The 22,052-nt window shown below is 49.5% G+C and overlaps 1 protein-coding gene across 1 annotated transcript; it reads left to right on the forward strand.

Moving 5' to 3' along the window:
- Positions 1–333: 333 nt before the first annotated feature.
- Positions 334–21,351, forward strand: LOC307081845 (centrosome and spindle pole associated protein 1-like). The gene is made up of 28 exons (XM_079745194.1): positions 334–418; positions 1,080–1,203; positions 1,434–1,512; positions 1,642–1,745; positions 2,070–2,123; positions 2,345–2,700; positions 3,703–3,800; positions 4,254–4,350; positions 4,954–5,008; positions 5,798–6,009; positions 6,212–6,342; positions 6,819–6,987; positions 7,606–7,729; positions 9,476–9,623; positions 12,030–12,152; positions 12,822–12,934; positions 13,380–13,529; positions 14,157–14,300; positions 14,609–14,725; positions 14,899–14,965; positions 15,127–15,253; positions 15,935–16,074; positions 17,174–17,305; positions 18,028–18,068; positions 18,550–18,610; positions 19,047–19,156; positions 20,068–20,209; positions 20,970–21,351. The coding sequence occupies exons 2-28, from the start codon at positions 1,096–1,098 to the stop codon at positions 21,191–21,193; spliced, it is 3,426 nt and encodes a 1,141-aa protein (XP_079601320.1). The 5' UTR covers positions 334–418; positions 1,080–1,095; the 3' UTR covers positions 21,194–21,351.
- Positions 21,352–22,052: the final 701 nt, after the last annotated feature.

The following is a 22,052-nucleotide window of genomic DNA, read 5'->3' on the forward strand; positions in this document are numbered from 1 at the left end:
TAAAATTGCCAAAACAAGATCCTTGTAACCATTGTAATTCTGACCAATATGTGAACTCTGGTCCCTTCTACTTGACATGTATGACTACTGCGGGTTTCTGTAGGTAATGACCTCCAGTAACACGCTGGTAGTTTACTAAATTGTAAATAATAAGCATGCATGACCTGGTATTAATAATCGGTTAATCCGCTGTGGAGAGGTGACCGCGGGAACATAATCTGTGGGCGGGGCCTCGGCAGAGGACGAGACGTCGCTGGAGCGCGCGCATGAGCGACAGTATGAGTTTGATTTAGCTAGCCTAGCATGCTAGCTAACAGCTGAGCTCAAGCCGACCGCAGCGGACAGCAACAGTTGGGAGACAACGCCAGCCAACACACAGAGTCACATCCTTTAAGTTACACCGAGGCTCAAACCCACGGTAGGGTTACGGTTGCTTTGTCCGTTGTTTATGACGTGAACACAGACTATACCTGTGCGCATTGATACCAGTCTGTAGCTTCTCTCGTCTTATGTTTACAACATCTTATCATCGCCGTCGGTCAAGTGTAAGGTGCATATGAAACACTCGAACCACATTTCACACACTTTGTTCTGAATTGCTATACATGATGATGACGACATGTTATTGTCCTCTGTCTGGACCAGATCGCTAATGAGTGCTAACTAAACGCCATCAGTCGATTCCATGACAACCGATAATTAAAGACGCAGTGCCGCGTTTATTCACCTGTGCTGGTCCCATACTGTCGCTTTATGATGAAGTCTTGGTGTCTGTGAAGAATGACTATGAATTATTAGATGGTCAAGGATCCAAAGGAGTTAGTACGTGTTGATATCTCTTTAGTGTGATATAGACGTGAATGTACAATGTTGTGGACCAACAATACAGCGCTGTCAATGACACGCACTTCCCTTTCATACACATTGCATGCAAAATATTGATCTCTCTATAGCCATGGGAAACGAAAGCCGTAATACCTAAAGCCTCATGTCATCATTACCAGAGCCACAGCAGGGCTTCAAACGGCTTAGCTGAGTCGTATTAACATGACTGCATACATACTGCATGTTGTCCTCAGTGGATCTGTGGTCCTCATGGAAAAAATGGACGAGGAGCTGCGGACCTTCATCAGAGAGTACAAGGCCAGAGTGGCAGAGGACAAGGCCAGTTTGGACCAAGACCCTCCTTACATGGAAATGAAGGTAGGTTATTCGTTTGGGTCTTGTATGTACTCTGGATGTCATATTTTCATATAACTCTTTGCCCTGTCATGTGCTAAACAACCTTCTAATGGTACGATCCTTGATGTTGAGGGTGGTACAGGATGCATTGTGTGTACGAGCCGGTGCATAGGGTTCCGTGTTGGTGGGTTTGTACGACACAGCAGGATGATGGTGTTTTTCTGAACTGTCTCTCTCTGTTGGGTTTACAGAGCAATGCCCGCAGAGCCCAGGGTTCAGCTGTTAAGGAGAACATCCCACCCTCATGTAGAACTACAGTTCAGGTCAAAGGTACCTTTTTTAAAAGCGGCCAGAAACGAATCATTGCTAACTTTTAGTTTTTTTTGTTTTCCTCATAATTGCTCCTTGACTGGAACCATATGTAATGTTTGTGGATATCTGGCTCTTGTGTTTGATCAGAGGAAGGCTTCTGCGTTGGTCTGCCTCTCGGAGTGGAATATGCCAAGAAGAAACAGGGGCTCCAACAGGAGCTGCGCATGGACTTCAGGCGCTACATGGCCGAGGTGTCGTAATAATTACACTCTGACGGTGTCGTCCTGTCCTGCTCCAATCTCACATTTCCCAAGTCTCACTCGTCCATGTCTGTTGTATTCTCCAACAAACAACATTTTAAAGCGAATCCTGCATGAATCCCAAGTCCCCAACTTGTCCCAGTCAAGAGTAATATGAATCCTGACCAGAGTCCTACAATACATGCAGGGGTTTATACACAGCACTTTCAGGACTCCTCCTGACCTTCATATTAGCAGGAGAGACACTCTCTTTTGCGTTTGAGCACAAAAATGATATTTGATGTACTTAACAATAAGCCTGTGTTTTTATGGCAGAAAAACCGCCTTGACACCGGACAGAACAGAGACTGTGAAGGCAGGTCTGCCACGGTAAATGTCTTTCTTTCATCTATTTATTTTATTTGCTTCATGTATTCATCTAATGGGTATACCTGTTAATAACCACCTCATATCAAATACGAAAGATGCCTTTAATTGTGTGTGTGATTGTGTGTGTGTGTGTTTGTGTGTGTTCGTGTTCCATCTAGACTCGATATATGATCCCTGACGCTGAAACCGCCGTACGCCCTTTTGTCCATTTCCCGCTGCAGGAACATCTGGTGCCCCACCCCCCTTCCCTCTCCCAGGGCCCCCGCCTCCCTGCCCACACCAAGCGCGGCCCCGCCGGTGTGGCCCCCGGCGGGGCCGCCGCCGCCGCCGCCGCCATGTACTCAGAGGGCAGGAGGCCCACGCTGAGGGCCAACCCACCACGCCGCCGCCGGACCTCCCACCGAGAGGGCAGTGACGAGGGCCCGCTGGAGCGAGAGTCTGGGAACGAGGAGGAGGAGGAGGAGGAGGACGGTGGAGGCGGGGAGGAGCGGCTGGAGCCCGTGGAGGGCAGGCAGCAGCAGAGCCTCATGGGGGTCCCGGCCGCCGCGGGGAGCAGCAGTTGGTACAGGGCTGTGGGGTAGGTCTTCTGGGAGGGAGCCTGAAGGGTTGTCTGGAGGGTTCTGGGTGCCAGACACCGTTGTATCGTCTTCCTGACCGCCAACAGGTTGCTGGCGCTGAGCGCTGAGGTTCGACGTTTACCTTTTGGCCGTGTGTGTTTTTCTTAAGAGTTGTAATGGCAGTGAATAAATGAAATGTTGGAGGAGTTCTGTATTATATACAGGGTTTCCCGAATATAAATGTGTTTGTATTATGGTGTTTCAATTTATTAAGCACAAAATATGAATTAAAAATTATATCTAATTAATAAATAAGCAGCTTTTCAAGATAAAACCTGGAACACAAACAGTGACTTAATTTGTGAAATTTTAACTAACTTTTTTTGACCACGTAGTTAAGGCGGTATGCATGTGTTGCTCAGGCGGCCTAAGCTGTAAAGTGCTGTGGAAACCCTGATATATCCTATCTATTGTCACTCATCCCACCCACCCTCCTTGGGGCACAATAACCCCTCTAATGATCCTACCTGCCAAGGGTTCTACCAATATTGGGAAGGGAAAGTGATGAAAGAGTAGAGTATATGGTTGAATACAATCCATGTTTCATTCATTTGAATTAAATAAATAATCGTATCCCAGTCCCTGCTGTTGTTGATCCAACAAATGAGTAACATTTGAAAAGAAAGATAAACACAATGCTTTCTTTTTTGTGCAGCATTATGATCTGGTGTAGAAGAAAATCTAAGCCCCAACAACATTCAACTGAGCCCTTGTGTTTGTCACCACTTACTCTTAAAGGCCGGTCACAACACCTCTTCCATACCACCAATTAAATGAACTAAATCTACAAATGTGCATCTTCCATCAGAGTTGGGTATAAAGCCCTTCTGTCCTCCTTTTCAATGTACCCATGGATGCATAGGTTTGCTGTGGAAGCAAATGCCTCATTCGCAGATGTGAAAATGTCTTGTAACTTCACCTTGTACTCTTTCATATCTGTATTATTGATTTGTGTCCATCAGGGAGAAAAGGGAACCTGTCACAGGGGGCGCCAGAGTAGAACGGAGATCCAGGCTAACCAACAGAGACCAGACTGAGTTTGCAACTGGACTTTTAATTGGTAAGGAGACATTCTTCCACCATTAGCAAATACTGCAGTGATACGTACTGTTTCTTGCATTAACTAAAGCACCATGATTTTTTTGTAATCATGAGAGAAAATGCATATCAAGATTACGTGTAGGATTATGCTTTACTTGGTCTTTTCATCTTAAACAAGATGAGACCAGTATAGCTATCTCAATCATAGCATACACCTCTGCGATGATTTTGGTATTTCTTTCGCAATGAATGGTCTGTTATTCTCTCAAAGGTGCAGACATATCTATGGAAATGAACAAACGACCCAGCCCTTGAAAAAATGTGTTAAAATAACACTCAGTCGTAAGTCGATATGAGAAAGATAATGAACAAAGAGGGGGAAAACTGATGTTCAGGGATTTGAGGAAAAACTGATTGCAACCATTAATAGATTCACACCAAAGCGTCTCTCTCTCCTCCTGCTCCTCTTCAGGGGCAGCGGACGCAGAGGAGGCACTGAGGAAGAGGCAGGAGCGCTACAGACAGGAGCTGGAGGAGCAGATAGCCGACCAGCAGAGGAGGAAGAGGAGGTGGGGAAGGAGCTGCAGAGTCGTTGTGACTGTGTAGTGCACTATGCCTGGATGTACACATGACCTTGGGCGCTGTGTTTGGTTTATCTCAAGTTGAGATGCAAGTTTAAACTCTGATGCCATGCAGTTGATTCTGTAGTTCAGCTCTTTGTAACTGGCCTTGATGGTTTGATGAAGTTTAAATGGATAGTTTTATTTTTAATTGAACATTGCTTAACATTGCAGATGGGTATTATCTAAGAGATGTTGGCTTACATTAGAGAGGCTAATGCTTCGGTATGTTAAGTTAAAAATGTTTGAAAGCTAGCCTTTAGTGGGCCTCTTCTATGTGGGGTAGAAGTAAATGCAAATAATTTAGCCAGACATTATGGCAGATGACCTGCTCCTAAGTCTAAGAACATTTTGTATAAAAATGTACTTTTATTTTGCACTAAAGACAAACATAAATATATGGGTTGATTTAAAAACTACTCAACAGCTTGTGAATGTCCAGAAAGTATTTCATTTTCCTTTATTTAACCCCGAAAGATCAATTGAGGGGGGACCCTGTTTTACAATGACGTTGAGTATCTTCTTCAACCTTGTGCTTGGTCCTGGCTGCAGGGAGAAGGAGCTGGAGCTGGGAGTGGCTGCAGCAGCACCGGACCCAGACACGCAGGTCAGTCAGACGCCAGCTTATAGCAATCTAATCAAAACGAACGGGCTGCAAGATGTGGAGATGGCAGGACTAATTGCACGCAAAGCGGATTATCCCTTCATAATGCCTTTACGGTGTGGTGTTATGTTGTGTGTACTCACTCGACAAACTAGAAACAACAGATTTTATTTGAGCATCAGTGGGCAATTATTTAGTAGAATTTGTGCATTATATGATGATGGAAAATTAGCCATCATCATATATGGATGTACTTTGTATTTCTGCTAGCCTTAGTTTATGGCGTAGTTTATTAGACGATTTTTGGTATTATAATTTAATTGCAAAATCGAATGTGTGCAACATTGACGGCGCAAAGATAACAGAAGCGAAACTCTGGTTTGAATGACTCCCTCTCTTGGTGAATACATGTTATTGCACGCATCACCCTTTATTGGCTGAAGGGTCATCTGGTCCGTGTTGGGACACAGGATTCTTCTTGCGAACGAAGCGGCGTGAACGGTCCAAATCCGTCATCCGCTCAGGTTGAAATATTCCCACTAATATGTTCCCACTCGCTTGATGCTGAATCGATCCCACAAGCAAAGTTGGCTGTTTGTGCGATTAACCTCGCCAAAGTACCCTCGTAAAGCCGCTAGGAGCCAGCGAGACGCAACTGCATTGTTCATAGTTATTTCATGTAAAGAAAGAGGCTTTTACAGGGGAGGCCTGCCCCAGAATGACACAGGCGGAGTCAGAGGGCCTGGTTTTTTCCCAGAGCTGTGTTCATCCCATGTTGTGTCTGACGCCCAGCTGGACCACATCAAATACATGGGCCTGACCCGGAAGAGGGAGGGGGCGGCGAGAGAGACCCACACCGGCCGGCCAGCCAGGGACAACCCTCCCCCGGAGCCCGGCCGCACGGCCTTCCAGTCCCCCCTGCTAGAGTACAGCGCTGCCCTGGGGGAAGGCCTGCTGTCGCCCTACTGCCAGCCCGGCCCGACCCCACTGCACCGCGCCCTCAGGTGCACGCACGCACGCACGCACGCACGCACGCACGCACACACGCACGCAAGCGGGGGGGCCAGTATGTGGATATTTATCTAGCGTCATATCTTAAAGACTCTTTGAAATCTGTCAAACTATCGTTTCCAAAAATGTATTAAAAAAGCTTATTCGTGCGTCTGTCTTAGTATTGAAAGTAAATCTGAAACCAAATCTGTCCAGGCTGCCATCCTACCTGCCACACCCTCCGGCAGCGCTCCCTGAAGCTGCGTACCGGGGCCTGTGTCAGGATGCGTGTCACTACCATGGCAACAGCACTGCTGTGGAGCCACACTCCCACCACCTGCCTTACTGTAAGCACCGTCTGTCTGTCCCTACACACCTCCGTCTGTCTGTCCCTACATACCCTCCTGTTTAAGGTACTGGCTCAAAGGCAGTATGTAAAATTCATTTTATTAATTTAATTGGTATCTCTACATGACAATGATTTATGGGAGGGAGTTGTTTGGACCCTCAGGATTCAATCTGGTCTGATGCCTGCAAAGGCCAGTGAAATACAGGGAAATAGTGAGCATATTTATAAATAGCCGTGACAATTATCTAAAGATAATTTTTTCTCTCATTTCACAGTGTCTCAAACTGAATTCCCGTTCCACTATTAAGTCTGTTCAGCCGAAATGTATTTTTTTTTAATGAATTTGTATCTCTACATAACAACATCTCTACATAACAACATGACAACAACACAACATGACAACAACGCATGGTCAGGGAACGTCTTCTCATCACGTATAAAGTGTCACCCCGTCCACTGCCCCCCTCCCCTCAGGTGGTCCGCAGCTGCCCGGGACCAGCGGGGGCTTCCCCGCGTCCTACTGGGCCGTGCCACCAGGGGGCAGCACGACCCAGCTCGGACACCACAGCCAGCACGGCCACTACGCCGAGAGCCACGTCTCAGACCTCCCCCACCCTCCTCCTGCTGCTGTTGCTGCTACACGGTATGTCCCCCCCCACCTCTCCTGGGGTGTAAACACTGAGGAGACCCGCCTTCGGTCGCCTCGGGGCTAGAGCGGAGCCATGGTGGTGGATGCAGTGTGTTTACGTTGTAAGTTGGCAGTGAGCCTCTCTGTGGGAGGTAGAGGAGCAGGAGGAAGAGACACAAAGAGACTGCTGATTCATAATATTAAGATGTACACTTCCGCTCAGATGTTTGGGGTCACCCAGACAATTTCGTGTTTTCCATGAAAATGGACATTTATTCAACAGTTTTCAGCTGTACAAACAGAATTGCACACGGGGTGTTGAATCATCAGTCAGCCTTTTAACACGATTAGCTCAACAATGTACCATCGGAGTGATGGTGGCCGGAAATGGGCCTCTGTACATCTATGTAGATATTCCATAAAAAAATCTGCAGTTTCCAGCTAGAATAGCCATTTACAACATTAAAAATCTATACTGTATTTCTGATTAATTGAATGTTACCGTCATTGAAAAACAACAGTGCTTCTCTTTAAAAAAGAAGGACATTTCTACGTGACGCCCAACCTTTGAGCGGTAGTGTATATTCTGTGTCCAGCTGTCATTTCCTGATTTCTGTTCTTGTGGTTTGACAGGAGCCCCCGGAGGGCGGCTGGCCCAGCGGCGTCTGTTGACTCTCTGGCGGGGGCGTTCCCCGGGGACAGGGCCCGCAGCACAAAGGACAAGATGAACAGCTACAAGGAGGCCCTGAAGCAGCAGGTAGGCCTCCCATTAGCCCAGCGTGCATTCCTATCAGACAGGAGAACTCCTGACAGGCCTTCCTACTCAGCCTCCGATACAACAGAAAGATCTCGTGGCCAGAGCTCACAGCGGTGTTTGCACACAGGTGATAAAGTAATGTGGAAATAATGTATGATTGGTTTTTGAATGTTCATGTCCGAAATAGACTTGAGTCCTATATAATAAGCTAGAGAAAACAATAAAACATGATTCCATTTAGTTTTTGGGTTGCGTTACAAATATTTACAAAGAATTGCGATCTTTGGGCGTTAAACGTTTGTTTGAATCGGCACCTTTTTATGCTTGCCAGAATCAAATCGGAGCATAAAATATGTAGATATCTTTTTTTTTTTACACCCGGAGCACTTTAAGAACCAGCCCTTAGAAAGGACACCAGGGGACGTTTGTGACAGCTCTTAACAGTTCCTCTCAGAAACATTGTCACGTCCCACCTGACCTTCTGACCTCTGAGGGGTCAAAGCTGGGTCTCTGCCCGCGTGCAGAAAGCCTGACTGTGAAGTGCTGTCCTTAGCGGGTGCTAATGGCCAGGGCAGTGCGGCACATCTTATGTTCGCTTCTCGAGGCATTGAGTTGAAGGAGATGGAGGGAGACTGCACGCCAAGCCTGTGGTTATCTATTTGACAGGTAGACCCAGGGAGACCACAAAGTGAACTTTACGAGCAGGTAAAATGAATTAGTTATACAATCATCCCTCCCATAAACTCAACACCCCCTGATAGTTTTATATAACAAGCCCCCCCATAGACTCAACCTCCCCCTGACAATGTTGTATATCATCCCCTCCCACACACTGAACCTCCCCCTGATAGTGTTGTATATCAAGCCCCTCACAAAGACTCCTCCCCCCCCCCCCCCCCCGATGGTGTTGTATATCAAGCCCCTCCCATACATTCAACCTCCCCCTGATTGTGTATCAAGGGCCCCCAGATCCTCTTAGCTGCCTTGTCAGTTGCTGCCCCTGCCTTAGTTTCCTGTAGTTCTGTTGCTTTGCTGTTTACCTTGTGCACTAATTGCTGGAGGCTCTTACACATAGGGCTGTTCATTGCCATCTACTCTGCACTTTGTGTAAATCGGAAAAAGCAGTTTTGCACCGATTGATCACATCAATAAAGAGTGTTTATATTACTACTTTTGCGGAGGGCCCATATAATGTAATGTAAGGTGCCGGTGTAAATGCAACAGCAGGGCTTTGATATTTTGTGTAGTGTCTTGGAAGTCATTACAAACAATTCAGTTGAGCCAAGAAGTCAGGCTCCTGAGCTTGTATAAGTCAGGTCATGAGCGTCGTACAGTCGTGTGTGTGGGGAAGAGGGTAGAGGCATAGTGAATGCAGGGTGCAGGCCGTGAGCGCCAATGCTTCAGTTTGCCTCTCCTTGGGATGGTTGCTAAAACAGTAGGGTGATGCTGCGCCCCTCTACCCAGGATCCTCTGCCATATGCGTTTCATTCCTGTTCACTGGCGGGAACTGTTCTGTGGAGCGGATCGTTTACCGTTCACTGTTCGTTCGCCTTTTTAGTTGTGCCACTGTCGAGAAAGCATAACAATATTATATGCAAAATCAATACCCTGCAAAAAGCAGTCATTTCTTAGTTTCCTTGGAGAGCTTCACATGATGTCATGCACATTTCACGCTGACATCTTGGTACTCCTTCATCTTAATGGAATAATAACAATCAGTTGCTTGGGGATTCTTGCATTTCCCAGATCCTGGAGCGCCAGGAGCGCCGCCGCGTGGAGCAGGAGGAGCGGGAGAGGTACGAGGCCCGTCTGGAGGCCGACATGAGGAGCCACCAGCCCTGGGGCCGCGGTGGTGGTGGAGCCCCGCTCAGAGACAGCACCGGCAACCTCCTCAGTAGGTCACCCTCCCTCCCTCCTCACCCCCTCAGTAGGCCTCCCTCCCTCCCTCCCTCCTCATCCTCCTCAGTAGGCCTCCTCCCACCCTCCTCACCCCCCTCAGTAGGCCTCCTCCCTCCCTCCACACCCCCCTCAGTAGGCCTACCTCCCTCCCTCCACACCCCCCTCAGTAGGCCTACCTCCCTCCTCACCCTTTCAGTAGGCCTCCTCCCTCCCTCCTCACCCTCTCAGTAGGCCTCCCTCCCTCCCTCCCTCCTCACCCTCCTCAGTAGGCCTCCTCCCTCCCTCCTCACCCCCCTCAGTAGGCCTCCTCCCTCCCTCCTCACCCCCCTCAGTAGGCCTCCTCCCTCCCTCCACACCCCCCTCAGTAGGCCTCCTCCCTCCCTCCCTCCTCACCCTCTCAGTAGGCCTCCTCCCTCCCTCCACACCCCCCTCAGTAGGCCTACCTCCCTCCTCACCCTTACAGTAGGCCTCCTCCCTCCCTCCTCACCCTCTCAGTAGGCCTCCCTCCCTCCCTCCCTCCTCACCCTCCTCAGTAGGCCTCCTCCCTCCCTCCTCACCCCCCTCAGTAGGCCTCCTCCCTCCCTCCTCACCCCCCTCAGTAGGCCTCCTCCCTCCCTCCACACCCCCCTCAGTAGGCCTCCTCCCTCCCTCCCTCCTCACCCTCTCAGTAGGCCTCCTCCCTCCCTCCTCACCCTCTCAGTAGGCCTCCTCCCTCCCTCCACACCCCCCTCAGTAGGCCTCCTCCCTCCCTCCCTCCACACCCTCCTCAGTAGGCCTCCTCCCTCCCTCCTCACCCCCCTCAGTAGGCCTCCTCCCTCCATACCCCCCTCAGTAGGCCTCCTCCCTCCCTCCTCACCCCCCTCAGTAGGCCTCCTCCCTCCCTCCACACCCCTCTCAGTAGGCCTCCTCCCTCCCTCCTCTCCCTCCTCAGTAGGCCTCCTCCCTCCCTCCTCTCCCTCCTCAGTAGGCCTCCTCCCTCCCTCCTCACCCCCCTCAGTAGGCCTCCTCCCTCCCTCCTCACCCTCTCAGTAGGCCTCCTCCCTCCCTCCACACCCTCCTCAGTAGGCCTCCTCCCTCCCTCCCTCCTCACCCTCCTCAGTAGGCCTCCTCCCTCCCTCCTCTCCCTCCTCAGTAGGCCTCCTCCCTCCCTCCTCACCCTCTCAGTAGGCCTCCTCCCTCCCTCCACACCCTCCTCAGTAGACCTCCTCCATCCCTCCTCTCCCTCCTCAGTAGGCCTCCTCCCCACCCATCAGGCACCCACACAACTGACCCCTTAAAGGGGCACTGCGGCCCCCAGCTAGTTCCTAGAGGTGACCTTGACTTTGTTTATCTAAATGTTCGATAAAGTTCCTGAAAGTCAAAGCGCCATGTCGGGAAAATTGTGCGTGTCTCAGCAGCGGGTCATTCCATGGGGAGGACTGGGGGCACAAAAAGATGGATTCCACAACATTGCAACAAGAAGGAAAGGCCTAAGTTAGACACATGCTTTGTGGGGGATTCACTGTCATCTGTGTGTAATTTGCTGTGCTATGTTTGGCTTTCAATAAATGCCCTTCATTGAGTGATGTCCATTGTTTGACTGAGCCCTTTGAGAAATGGCAGTGGTACTATCCAATCACTCTCATTCCTAAGTAGAGCGCATTCTAGAGCAGTTAGTCCAGGAGGATGCACAATATCGCATAAAGAACGTCTGTAGTCTGGCAGCTTTTTGAATCCATTACAGATGATGAAGCAAGTGTCAGCAGCAGCTGTCACATCTTACCACTCGCTGTGCTGAAGGATTCTCTCGGCCGTTACTCCCTAGTCTCACAGTTCTGCTAAACCGAATGGTACTGCAGTTGTTCTAATCTATATGCTGACACGCATTGCTCCAATGTATTCAGAATGCTAACCTGCCAAACGCTCTCCTCTGCCACTTCACAGATGCAGGATTTGTAATGAGCTGATTTTAACACTAAGCATAATCAGACAGAATGGGGCTCTCCATCTCTTCAGAGACCGGCCTCTCTTTGAGCTCCTAATGCATTATATTAATTACAGTAGATCGTATTGGTCTGGTGGAAGGTTAATTTGATGGTGGTCTGTACCTAACAGAGGCGGTACGCGCTCTTCAGAGACAGCTGGGGGAAACCTTGATAAGCTACCTCAAGTGTTTAAACCACGCAAAAGTCCCAACAGATTAGGGCGCATTGAGTAGAATATGTAGCGATATATATATATATATATATCGTATTTGTACCGACAACAATATATTGTTTCACTTTCTTTGGACAAATGTACTTAATGTAAGTTGCTTTGGATAAAAGTGTCTGCTAAATTTGAATATGAATGGATTTGGTTCGACGATGGGTCCGGCCTGACGGATCAGATTAGTCGATGACTTCCTGTTTCCTGTATCCAGCCGACCTGCACCAGATGCACAAGCTGAACGAGGAGGCCTACACCCACCCTGAGCAGAGGGCCAGGAGAGCGCACGCCGCGCCCACTCAAGCCAACCAGCCCGCCGCCAGCGACCGAGTCTCCGGTACCGTGGCAACGCACTCTCTCCATCTTTAGTATGAGCCGAGTCAGGGTGTCTAGTGTCCTAGCAACACACACCGGATCTTCACAAGACCGAGCATAGCAACACCGCAATAAACCTCCCAGTGCGGTCTACATGATGATACGGCATGGCGACCAAGGGCCAATAAGGCAGTAAACGCTGCATGACAGTAATGTGTGTTTATGTCTTAAGGTATTTTATTTTTATTTTCATGATTTTTTTTGGTGGGATTTTGAGCGTAAAAGATATACAGTACACCTCATACATAAAGTGAAATTAATACATATAATCATCTGTGAAACAAGGTACTAACAAAGAGACGGTTTACCACCAACTCTCACCCCCCCCACCCCCTTCCCTCCATTGCAGAGAAGTGCCAATGAAATAGGGTATAATGGGTTTTGATACACGTAGTAATGGTAGTGATAGTCTAGCATTGGCCTTGCATGCCTTAACATCTACGGAGACATACGTATACAAGTCATACATGCTCAATGTTTTACGTTTTTTTAATGTGTTTTTATGTTTATCAAAGGTAATGTTTATTGAGCCTGTGATTCCTGGATTGATTCCGATGCACTGAAGCAGCCAAGGCGAGCCGAGGTTCTGTCAGTCTTTGCAACTACTCCTTTTGCTCTTCCTCTTCACTAGGTTTTGCCCATGTGCAGACGCCCACGTTTGCCAGAGGCAGTGTGTTCGCCAACGAGCCCTCGGCGCAGCAGGTCCATGAGCAGGACAAGTACAAAGTCTACCTCAAAGAACAGGTAAACGAGCAGGCTATCCCTGGGGCAGTCTCTGCATAACAGACCAGGGTTGGTTGTCTCCTTTTGGCCTCCGCCTCATTGGTCACCAGATGCCCCATGGCAAGGAAGAACTGGCTACCTCTTGTATATCTGTTTGGCTTTTGTTTTGGTTGCTTTTATTGCAGGAGTAAAACATTCCGTGTCATCTCCCGCGCGGTGGTAATATATGCTGTCAGTGTGCTTCCCTGAAGACAAAATGCTTTTTCTATATCCATGTTTCATTTTGCCTCGGGTTGCTCGGGGTAGATTCTTGCCCTACAAGTAAAACGCTAATCTGATCAGCATTCAAGGTTAGAACTGCTGGGGACGAATGGAACTCTTCAACACCCTTATAGCACCGTGAATTAAATGTCAGGTTTCACCCCCGGAGACAAAACTGATGGTGTGTGTGTGTGTGTGGGGTTAGATCGAGGAGAAGCGTCGGCAGAAGGCCGAGGAGCAGGAGCAGAGCCGTCTGGAGGAGGAGCGGGAGGAGCGTAAGCTGGCAGAGCAGAGAGCTCGCATCCAGCGGGAGTTTGAGGAGGAGCAGGACAGGAGGAAACGGAAGGAGGCGGAGGTGAGTCTGGACCAGTGGCGGCTGGTGGTGTTTAAAGTGAGGGAGGAAGGACTGCACGCTTGGTTGCCGTTGGCCTGCTTGCACTGTTGGTGGCGTGTGGCGGCATAAGAATGTGAGACTCAAGTTGTTTCCGGGTGTTTTGGTGAACTACAAAATAGTAGGGAGGGGGGCCATAGCGGTACCTTGGTTCCTCGGTGGGGTGTGCCGTCGGTCCACGGGACCAGCCCGCGCTTTGATCCGGTCGTTCATTCATCCAGAGGGTTTAGCTTCTTGGAAACGTGAAGGATGACGCCCCAGTGTGTGGCGCGTTCCACATAGATCATTATAACCCTCATACACAACGACGGTACAATGGAAACGGACAGTTGTCAAGTCGTCGGTCCACCCGCTGCTTCCAAAGACTCTCAGCAAAAAAAAGTGTTTATTTTCACCGTATTGAAATTCGAGCACTTACACTTGAAGAAGATGACATTGTAATTACCTCTAGCCATGTCCGATCAAGGTTTTATGTAACCTCAAGGAATGATAAACAATAGTGGAATGCTCTTTTACATCTGTAGTACATCTCCCTCGTTTGTCTCCTCATCCACCTCCTCCTTCCCTCTTCCCCTGCTCCTCCTCCCGCAGCAAAAGAGGAAGAACGAGGAGCTGGTGCGGCTGGCGGAGGAGCGCAAGAGGGAGGCGCAGCGAGCCCAGCAGGCGGCGGAGGAGAAGGAGACCGCCGAGCTGAGGCAGCAGTACGAGAGGGAGCGGCAGGCGCGCCTGGAGGAGGTAACGCCGGCGCGCTGGTCACCACGACCCCACGCTGCTGGCGTTCTGCTACCTCCGGCTCGTTGTCAAACGTAGCGGGGGGGGCTTCTAAATACATCTGCTGGCTTCTCGTTTTCTGTTGGGATCAAATGCTCATGGCAAGGATGGATTTAACATCCGAAAATTACACCAGGATAGAGAGAGTTGTATTCCGTCGAACCCTTCAAACCTATTACCCCGGGTGTCTTGCAGGCAAAGAGGGGGTTGTGTTTGTGGTATCTCACTCTGTATGTGTGTGTGTGTGCGTGCGTGTGTCTGTGTGTCAGCAGGTCCACAGGGAGCCGTCCCCCCCGATCCCAACGCTGCAGCGGAGACAGGGGACACCCCCGCGCTACACTCCCAGACCCCCAACCTACGACAGCCAGCGGTCTACTGCCCCCATGTCGGTGTGTAGATGCACGCCTGCACTCCATGTCCAACTCGCCCTGACACCCTCCATAGACATCGTTCCATCATATAATCAGATGACCCGTCACAGTGGGAGTCGTTCTGAGATGTACTCAGCCTATAAGAGACTGAGTTTGACGGACTCTTCCTCATGCTCTCTCCCATGGTGAAGGAGCGCTCCCTGTCCGGCCTACAGTCTCCCCCCGTTCCCGCCTGCAAGAACCACCTCCGTGCCACAGGTACACACATCAACACACACCCAACCACTTCCACACACTTCACACACAATCCTTTCAACGAGCTCAATTCATTCCCAACAGAAAAGGTAATGCGTGTGTGTGTGTGTGTGTGTGTGTGTGTGTGTGTGTGTGTGTGTGTGTGTGTGTGTGGCCCCCACCAGAGGACAAGCGTGACGTATTCAGCGAGCTGTCTGCGCTGCGGCGGCAGCTGCGCAGCGAGCAGCGGCGCCTGGAGGACGGTCTGCTGCAGGGCGACTGGGAGCAGCGGGAGTCTCCGCTGAGAGACCGGTGAGCCGGCCCCAAAGGGCTCCCCAACCGCCACTTGGGCACCACAGAGGGCCATCAAGGGCTGTACATAATGGACTGTGAATGGAACAATGGGGGGATTCCAGTGGGATCAGAACACACTTACAGTCCCAGAAGTTCTTTAAACATTAACGTGTTAATGTTTAAAGTTATATTTAAGAGCTAATTTCTGACTAATCAGGGCATGTCTTCTCTGATTGGTTGAGGAATCCGTCTTGCCTGTCAATCACAGGTGCATGAAATGTAACCCTTCTCAATGACGGAGGGAGAAGGGAGGGGCAATATTTTGGGGTTGTTGAGTCCAAACTCCTGTTTTTTTTGCTCTTTTTGCTGCTGTCTCTCATTAAAACTCTAATCTTGCCTACAGCACCTTTTAAGGGGTAGTTTGATGACACAATCTAGATCTTGGTAAGATCTATAAAGATGGCTATATACCAGGCATTATTCATTTTTACCCATCATCCATTCATCTTAATTATTCATCATTATTCATGTTATTGCTAACAATGTGATTAGTATGTTGCACAAAGTTATCAGCATAGACATACAGTATATATATAGACGCCCCAGTGACTGCTTTGAACAGCGAAAACACTACACTACGAGGGCTGATCTGAACCTGTGTGTGTGTGTGTGTGTGTGTGTGTGTGTGTGTGTGTGTAGGCTGCGGGAGCGCCCCCCGGTGGACGTGTTCGACATGGCACGCCTGCGCCTGCAGGCGGCGGTCCGCCGGCCGCTGTCCAGGAACCCCGAGCCCGGGACCCTGCAGCGCATCCACGACTCCCTGCAGCTCCGACCCAGCGGTGAGGGGGGGGGGGGGGGGGGGGGAGCTAGAGGGGAGAAGCCTTCAACGGAGGCCTGATGCTGATGTCGTCACATGGTGTGGCTGACCAATCGCAGTGTGTAGGAGGGGTATGTGGGAGGAGTTTGACTGTTTCCACCCAATACAACGCAGTGATCGAAGCCTGATGCGGTACTTGGTCACCTGGCCACAAACCGGCCATTTTCTCTGTGCGACCGTTTTTCGATTTAGGTAAGGTTCCTGAGATGCACTGAGAGGGATGCAGAGGTGATTTGATTGGTCGGGTTGCAACTTCCTAAGGTGACCCTCTCTACTGCAGGGCTGAGTACAGACTGAGTGTTTCCGCTGAGCAGTGTTCAGGTCAGGCTCTCAGCAGTGTTGCCAGATTGGGCCGGACTTCACGCCCAACCTGGCAACCCTGGCTGCAGCGCGCTGCCAGATTGGGTGGGAAATCTGGCGCCAATCTGGCAGGTCCAGTCTGGCTACAGCCAGGGTTGCCAGATTGGGCAAGAATCTGGCCCAATCTGGCATCAGTGACTCTCAGGTCTCAGGTCAGACACGTTGAGGGGTTTCCGGTGGGCCAGCTCACGTGTGCACTTTACAGGGATGGAGATTCATCTCGAGTTACAATCTAAAAATACCTTTTTGAGACGCTGAAGGGGAGGTAGCCGTGGCCCACCTTGTTTCGAGGGAGACACTCTTTCATATGTAAATGTGTGCTTCTCGGGTATATCACGCAGCTATGAGCTCTGGCGGACCATTAGATTATATCAGCGGCCCGTTCGGAACATGGGTACGAATACATTTACATAGAAATGGTAATAACCGCCCAGAATTTGGTTACCGCACCAGAATTTCTAGAAGGAGGACGTGCGAAGCAGAGCAAAGCCTGACTCAAGGACGAGATAAAGACCTCATGGATATTTTTGAATTCATTCGACATTTGTCTTCTTGTAGGAATGGATTTGCAGTTAGACTGTGGAGACTGCTTTCCATTACACACGTATGTGTGTGTGTGTGTCTCTGCGTATGTGTGTGTGTTTGTGTGTCTGCTTATGTTTTTTGTGTGTGTGTGTGTGTCTGCATTTGTGTGCGTGCAGAGAGTGAGTTCAGGGCGCTCTCCAGTGGGTTTCCCAGGGTCCGTGAGGGAGACAGGGGCGTGGCCAGCCAGAGGAGGCGGAGTTACAGGGACCATCCTCCCATGTCGGGCAGCCAGAGAACTGCCCAGGACGGTCAGTCCGCGTTCTGCTGCGCTGCTCCTTGTCTGAGCCATCAATCAAACATCATCCAACCAATCACGATCAACCAGTCAACCAATCACAACCAGCCAGTCGCCAGCACGCCAGCAAATCAACCTAATATTTCATGGAATGAAAACTTGATTCAGAACACGCACAAAACTATAGGAATGAGGGTGAATAATATTCTGGCAGTAAAGGAGGGACATGTTAAATCATGCAGTAAAACGCAACGTCTGCTTCCCTTGTCGCCCTATAAAAATGTGTGTGAAAGTCCACCGTATATTTCTGGGGACAAGAGGCTCGTTAACAGAGCGCCGGATATACGCTGTGAATAGTGCAGCAGAGTGTGTGTGTGTGTGTGTGTGTTTTGGAAGGTTCCTGTTGACACAAAGAACCGTGAAGGATGTGTTCATTGGCTGAACGGGGTCGGCTTAGCTCAGGAGGTAGAGCAGGTTGCTAGTTCGATCCCCGGCTCCTCCTAGCTGAGCGTCGATGTGTCCCTGAGCGAGACACCTCACCCTGACTGCTCCGGACGAGCCGGCTGTCGTCCTGTATGGTTGACTACGCCGTCGGTGTGTCAATGTGTGTATTAACCGTTGTAAGTCCCTTTGGATAAAAGCGTCTGCTAAACGTCCTAAATGTAAAATGTAATATGAATGAATCCCCCTGAAATATGCATTATGTTCTGAGAGCTCTCCTCCTCGTTCTTCCAGGTTACCTGGACGGGAACCCCCCCCACCACAGACTCTACCAGGTGAGTACCGCTGGACAAAACAACACCTCCATCCAGTCCCTTCTGTCTTGTGGGTTTTAACTTCTTTATTTATGGGAACGACTAGAAAACAGTCGTTATTCATGCATCATGTGCATAAGATGACCGGGGCGCATAGAAGAGAACCATCAATCCTCCAGCGCTGTGTTAATATCCGAAAACCAGGTCACCTCACAGTTCTAGCCAGGAAGAGCAGGGGAAGAAACGGTCTTAAAGCTTTATTATAACATTAAAATAACCATAATCCCAGGCCCACTTAATCCCCACTACATCAGCCGGCTATAGGCAGCACATTTATTTGTCTGGATTCTCCTTCCCCTGCATAACTAAGCGCTGCTTAGGGGATGAGGAGATCTATTTTATTAACTTCGCCGCACCTTTGCAGAGTACATTCAAATGATTCAATGTAAGGTCCCTCTTGATGTATGCTCCCTTCAGTGTGTGTGTGTGTGTGTGCCCACAGAGGGGGACCACTGCGGGCTCTGCCAGAGGGTCTCTGTTGGATTCCGACAGTGCTTTCATAGGTAAGGTGGTGACACTGACATTTATACAGTTGCTGCACCTAATTGGTTTCTACCCGTGCCGCTGGTAAACGAGATTGTGTGTTGCTGTTCTTGGACTAGGATGTGTTGCTAGAATATCATAAAAAAAAAAATATATAAAGAGTATTGAGTTTCCCACCCAATAGATTCCATTATTTATATTATTAAAGTTTTTTTTTAGACTTTTATAATAAGACTTGGCCTAGAGTTAACTATGCAATTTGTGTAGCTGTTCTCTGCACAAGATTAGGAATTTAAGATAAGAGAGGATAAGAAAGTAGTTTAATTGTCCCAGACAGGAAACGTGGGCTCACAGCCAAAACACACAAAAACAAGAAGAAAATGTTAATAAAGCTGTAACTTTATATATGTGTGTGTGTGTGTGTGTGTGTGTGTGTGTGTGTGTGTGTGTTGTCAGATCCCCTGGGGGAGGCCTACCCCGTCCCCCCCACCCCGGAGCAGAGGGGGACCCCGCAGCTGTCAGCGAGGGAGAGGCGGCGACTGACCAGGAAACCGCAATCCCCCCAGGTACACACACACACACACACACACACACACACACACACACACACACACACACACACACACACACACTTGGTTTGATGGAGTGGTCTGATGGTGGAGACATCAGCAACAGCCCATATCACCCCAGGGTGTTCCTTCCCCCTTCCTTCCCCCCCTCCCTTCATTTATCCTCTCCTCGCTCGTCAGCAAAACTGAAACTCACACACTGGCCCGCTGAAGAGGTGTTTTGAGTAAAGGCCACCTCCACTGTTTCTTGGTTAAACTGTGCTTAATGAAAGCTGCCGCTGTTCTAAACAAATCACTGTTTATTTATTTATTTACTTTGTTCAAGAACTCCACCTCTGGGTGAAACGGTACAAGGCAACAGTGCAGTAAGAATATTCAAATGGTAAACTATTCAAGTGAAGTTTACTGTGCTGCTCATTTCGCTTTTGTCAGAGCAGCAAATTAAAGTGTGTCCTTTAATCTGTTATTATCTCTAATCCCAAAGCAGACAGATCGAGAATTCAGGTTGGTATTTGTTGCATGACCAAAAACAATACGATGATATTGTTTTAACCGAGCAAAGCGCTCGGTCCGCTGATGTCGTGGAGCTGAAGCGTTCGCTTCGTATCGGACTAAAGTATGTTCTGGGAGTGAAAGCAAAAAACCGTCTGTCCCCATCAGCCGTCTGTCCCCATCAGGGCCGTGTGCTGAGTTGGGTCGGCCATCATTTGGGTTTTACCTGATACCGGATACCGGTGCCTACTCTGAACTTTTTAAACGGTTCCGGTGCTAAAACAGATCTGGAACCGGTACCGTCCGCTGAATGAAGCCTCACCACGGGGACCAGCCTGAGCTCCAGAGCCTGCCTGCTCTTTAAACATCATCAACACAGCGCTGATATGTTGACTGTCTGGTTGCCCTGGTTACAGCCCGCCTTCAGGGATCCGGTTGGCCGGCCGATCAGCTATTCCCGCCAATCACAGAGCAGTGTTCATGGGATGGACCCGGGTGGGAGGAGGGTCCAGAACCAGACGGGGAGACCCACGCACAGTCGCCATGACAACCAGACTGGTAGGTTTTATTCCAGAACTATGAATACAAGAAATGCCCTTTTTTGTTCATGTGAAAATAACAATTCTACACTTATTTTCTTGGATCAAATCTGACCGATGTACTGCACAATAGTACATTCTTTACATAGCAGTCAGAAGTTTATAGTGGCACTAATAACAGTTTATCTAAATATTAGTCTTGTGCCTTTTCAAAAACACACAAAGCACTTTTAAAGGTGACATATTACACCACCAAGTGTGAGAATGATAAGCCGTTGCAAACCGTTTTGAAAGTCTGTAACACCTAATCACACTCACACCTGGTGGTATAATATGTCACCTTTTAAAATGTGTCTGACGCTAAATGCTAACATTAGCATAGCTGTGTGCCCTTTGCTATAAGGGCCTTCTACCAAACCACAGGCATTACGTTTCGGGGAATCATTGCTGGCCACGTGATTCCTGACCAGCCTCGAAGGTGTTGATTCTCTTTCATCAGAGGTGGAGCGCGTCACACTGAGCTACTGAGACGAATGCAAACATGTTGTGCATTTCGTTGGTTCGGGTTGGTTTCATTTGCAAGCAATCCAGAAGCTCTTCAACATATTGTATATGTATGGCTACAGTGTTATCCCCTCTCAGTGTAGTTGTGAGGTTGAACATATTCTAGTTCCAGCCTCTAAACTCAGTGTGTTGACGTCCGGGTTTTAAACCAGCTCGTCTGAATCCCTGACTCCCTCATTCAAACCGCTGACATTTTGTCTATCTCCTCCCCTCAGGCCGAGGCGACCGCCCCTCCCCCTCCCCTTCCTTCTCCTCTGAGGATGAGGAGGCTGACTACGGGGAGGAGGAAGAGGGCTCCCCCCGCCACCCCACCTCCTCCTGGGACTCTGTGGCCACAGACCTGTGGGCCCAGCCCCAGGTGAAGGACGCGCTGCGGCGAATCACCAACCACCGCCTGCTCAGGAGGGAGCTGGCTGCTGCCCACGGCTCCGCCCACTAGGAGGAAGCCCGCCCCTAGGATGGAACCCCGCCCATTAAGAGCAAGCCCCGCCCACTAAGAGCAAGCCCCGCCCCTACCTCCACAGCCCACAGTACCCCCTCCTTTCTGGTTTTAGAATTGCTATTTCGAATGAATTTATAAAGTGATCATTTGTTAAGATAAGCAGACCCATCACCAGACGATAAGGGTTGTGTACTGAATATTTGTGTAGATTAGATCTTTCTTTTGATGTTCATATTTAATAAATTATATTTTAATGAGAAATATGTTCTCTGAGTTTGTGAAACCTTTGATAACCTAAAGTCTAGCCGGCTCCCATTTTGTGCTTGTTTCGCTCGGTGAGATCGATCCAACTCTTTAAAGTTCCTACCGGTGAGCAGAAACCTCGTGGAAGCAGGACTGGGCTGCATCCTCTGGGTGCCTGACAGGAGGAGCGTGGCTCCGTCCCAGCAGATGTCTGGCTGCTTCCTGCACCTCTCCTTCCTCTTCCTCTCTCCCAAACCATAACTAACCCCTGCACATATTTGCAAATATTTTTAAACAGACTGTCGCGGTGAAGTCTCGTCTCTCTGGACGGTGGCGTTGGTGTTACTGGTCTCTCTGGACGGTGGCGGTGGTGTCTCTGGTCTCTCACTGGACAGTGGCGGTGGTGTCGCTGGTCTCTCTCTGGACGGTGGTGTCTCTGGTCTCTCTGGATGGTGGCAGTGGTGTATCTGGTCTCTGGACGGTGGAGTTGGTTTCTCTGGACGGTCGCGTTGGTGTCTCTGGTCTCTCTGGACAGTCGCGTTGGTGTCTCTGGTCTCTCTGGAAGGTTGCGGTGATCTCTCTGGTCTCTAGACGGTAGCGGACGTTGGCGGTG

This window comes from Pollachius pollachius (assembly GCF_949987615.1).
Source record: "Pollachius pollachius genome assembly, chromosome: 10".
In the NCBI taxonomy this organism is placed as follows: Eukaryota; Metazoa; Chordata; class Actinopteri; order Gadiformes; family Gadidae; genus Pollachius; species Pollachius pollachius.

What these genes read in the sequence shown, in the direction of transcription:
- LOC307081845 (XM_079745194.1), top strand. Translation starts at nt 1,096, where the DNA reads ATGGAAAAAATGGACGAGGAGCTGCGGACCTTCATCAGAGAGTACAAG. An exon ending in AACTACAGTTCAGGTCAAAG is followed by an intron (nt 1,513 to 1,641) that starts GTACCTTTTTTA and finishes GTGTTTGATCAG; the next exon opens with AGGAAGGCTTCTGCGTTGGT. An exon ending in GAGTCTCCGCTGAGAGACCG is followed by an intron (nt 15,254 to 15,934) that starts GTGAGCCGGCCC and finishes GTGTGTGTGTAG; the next exon opens with GCTGCGGGAGCGCCCCCCGG.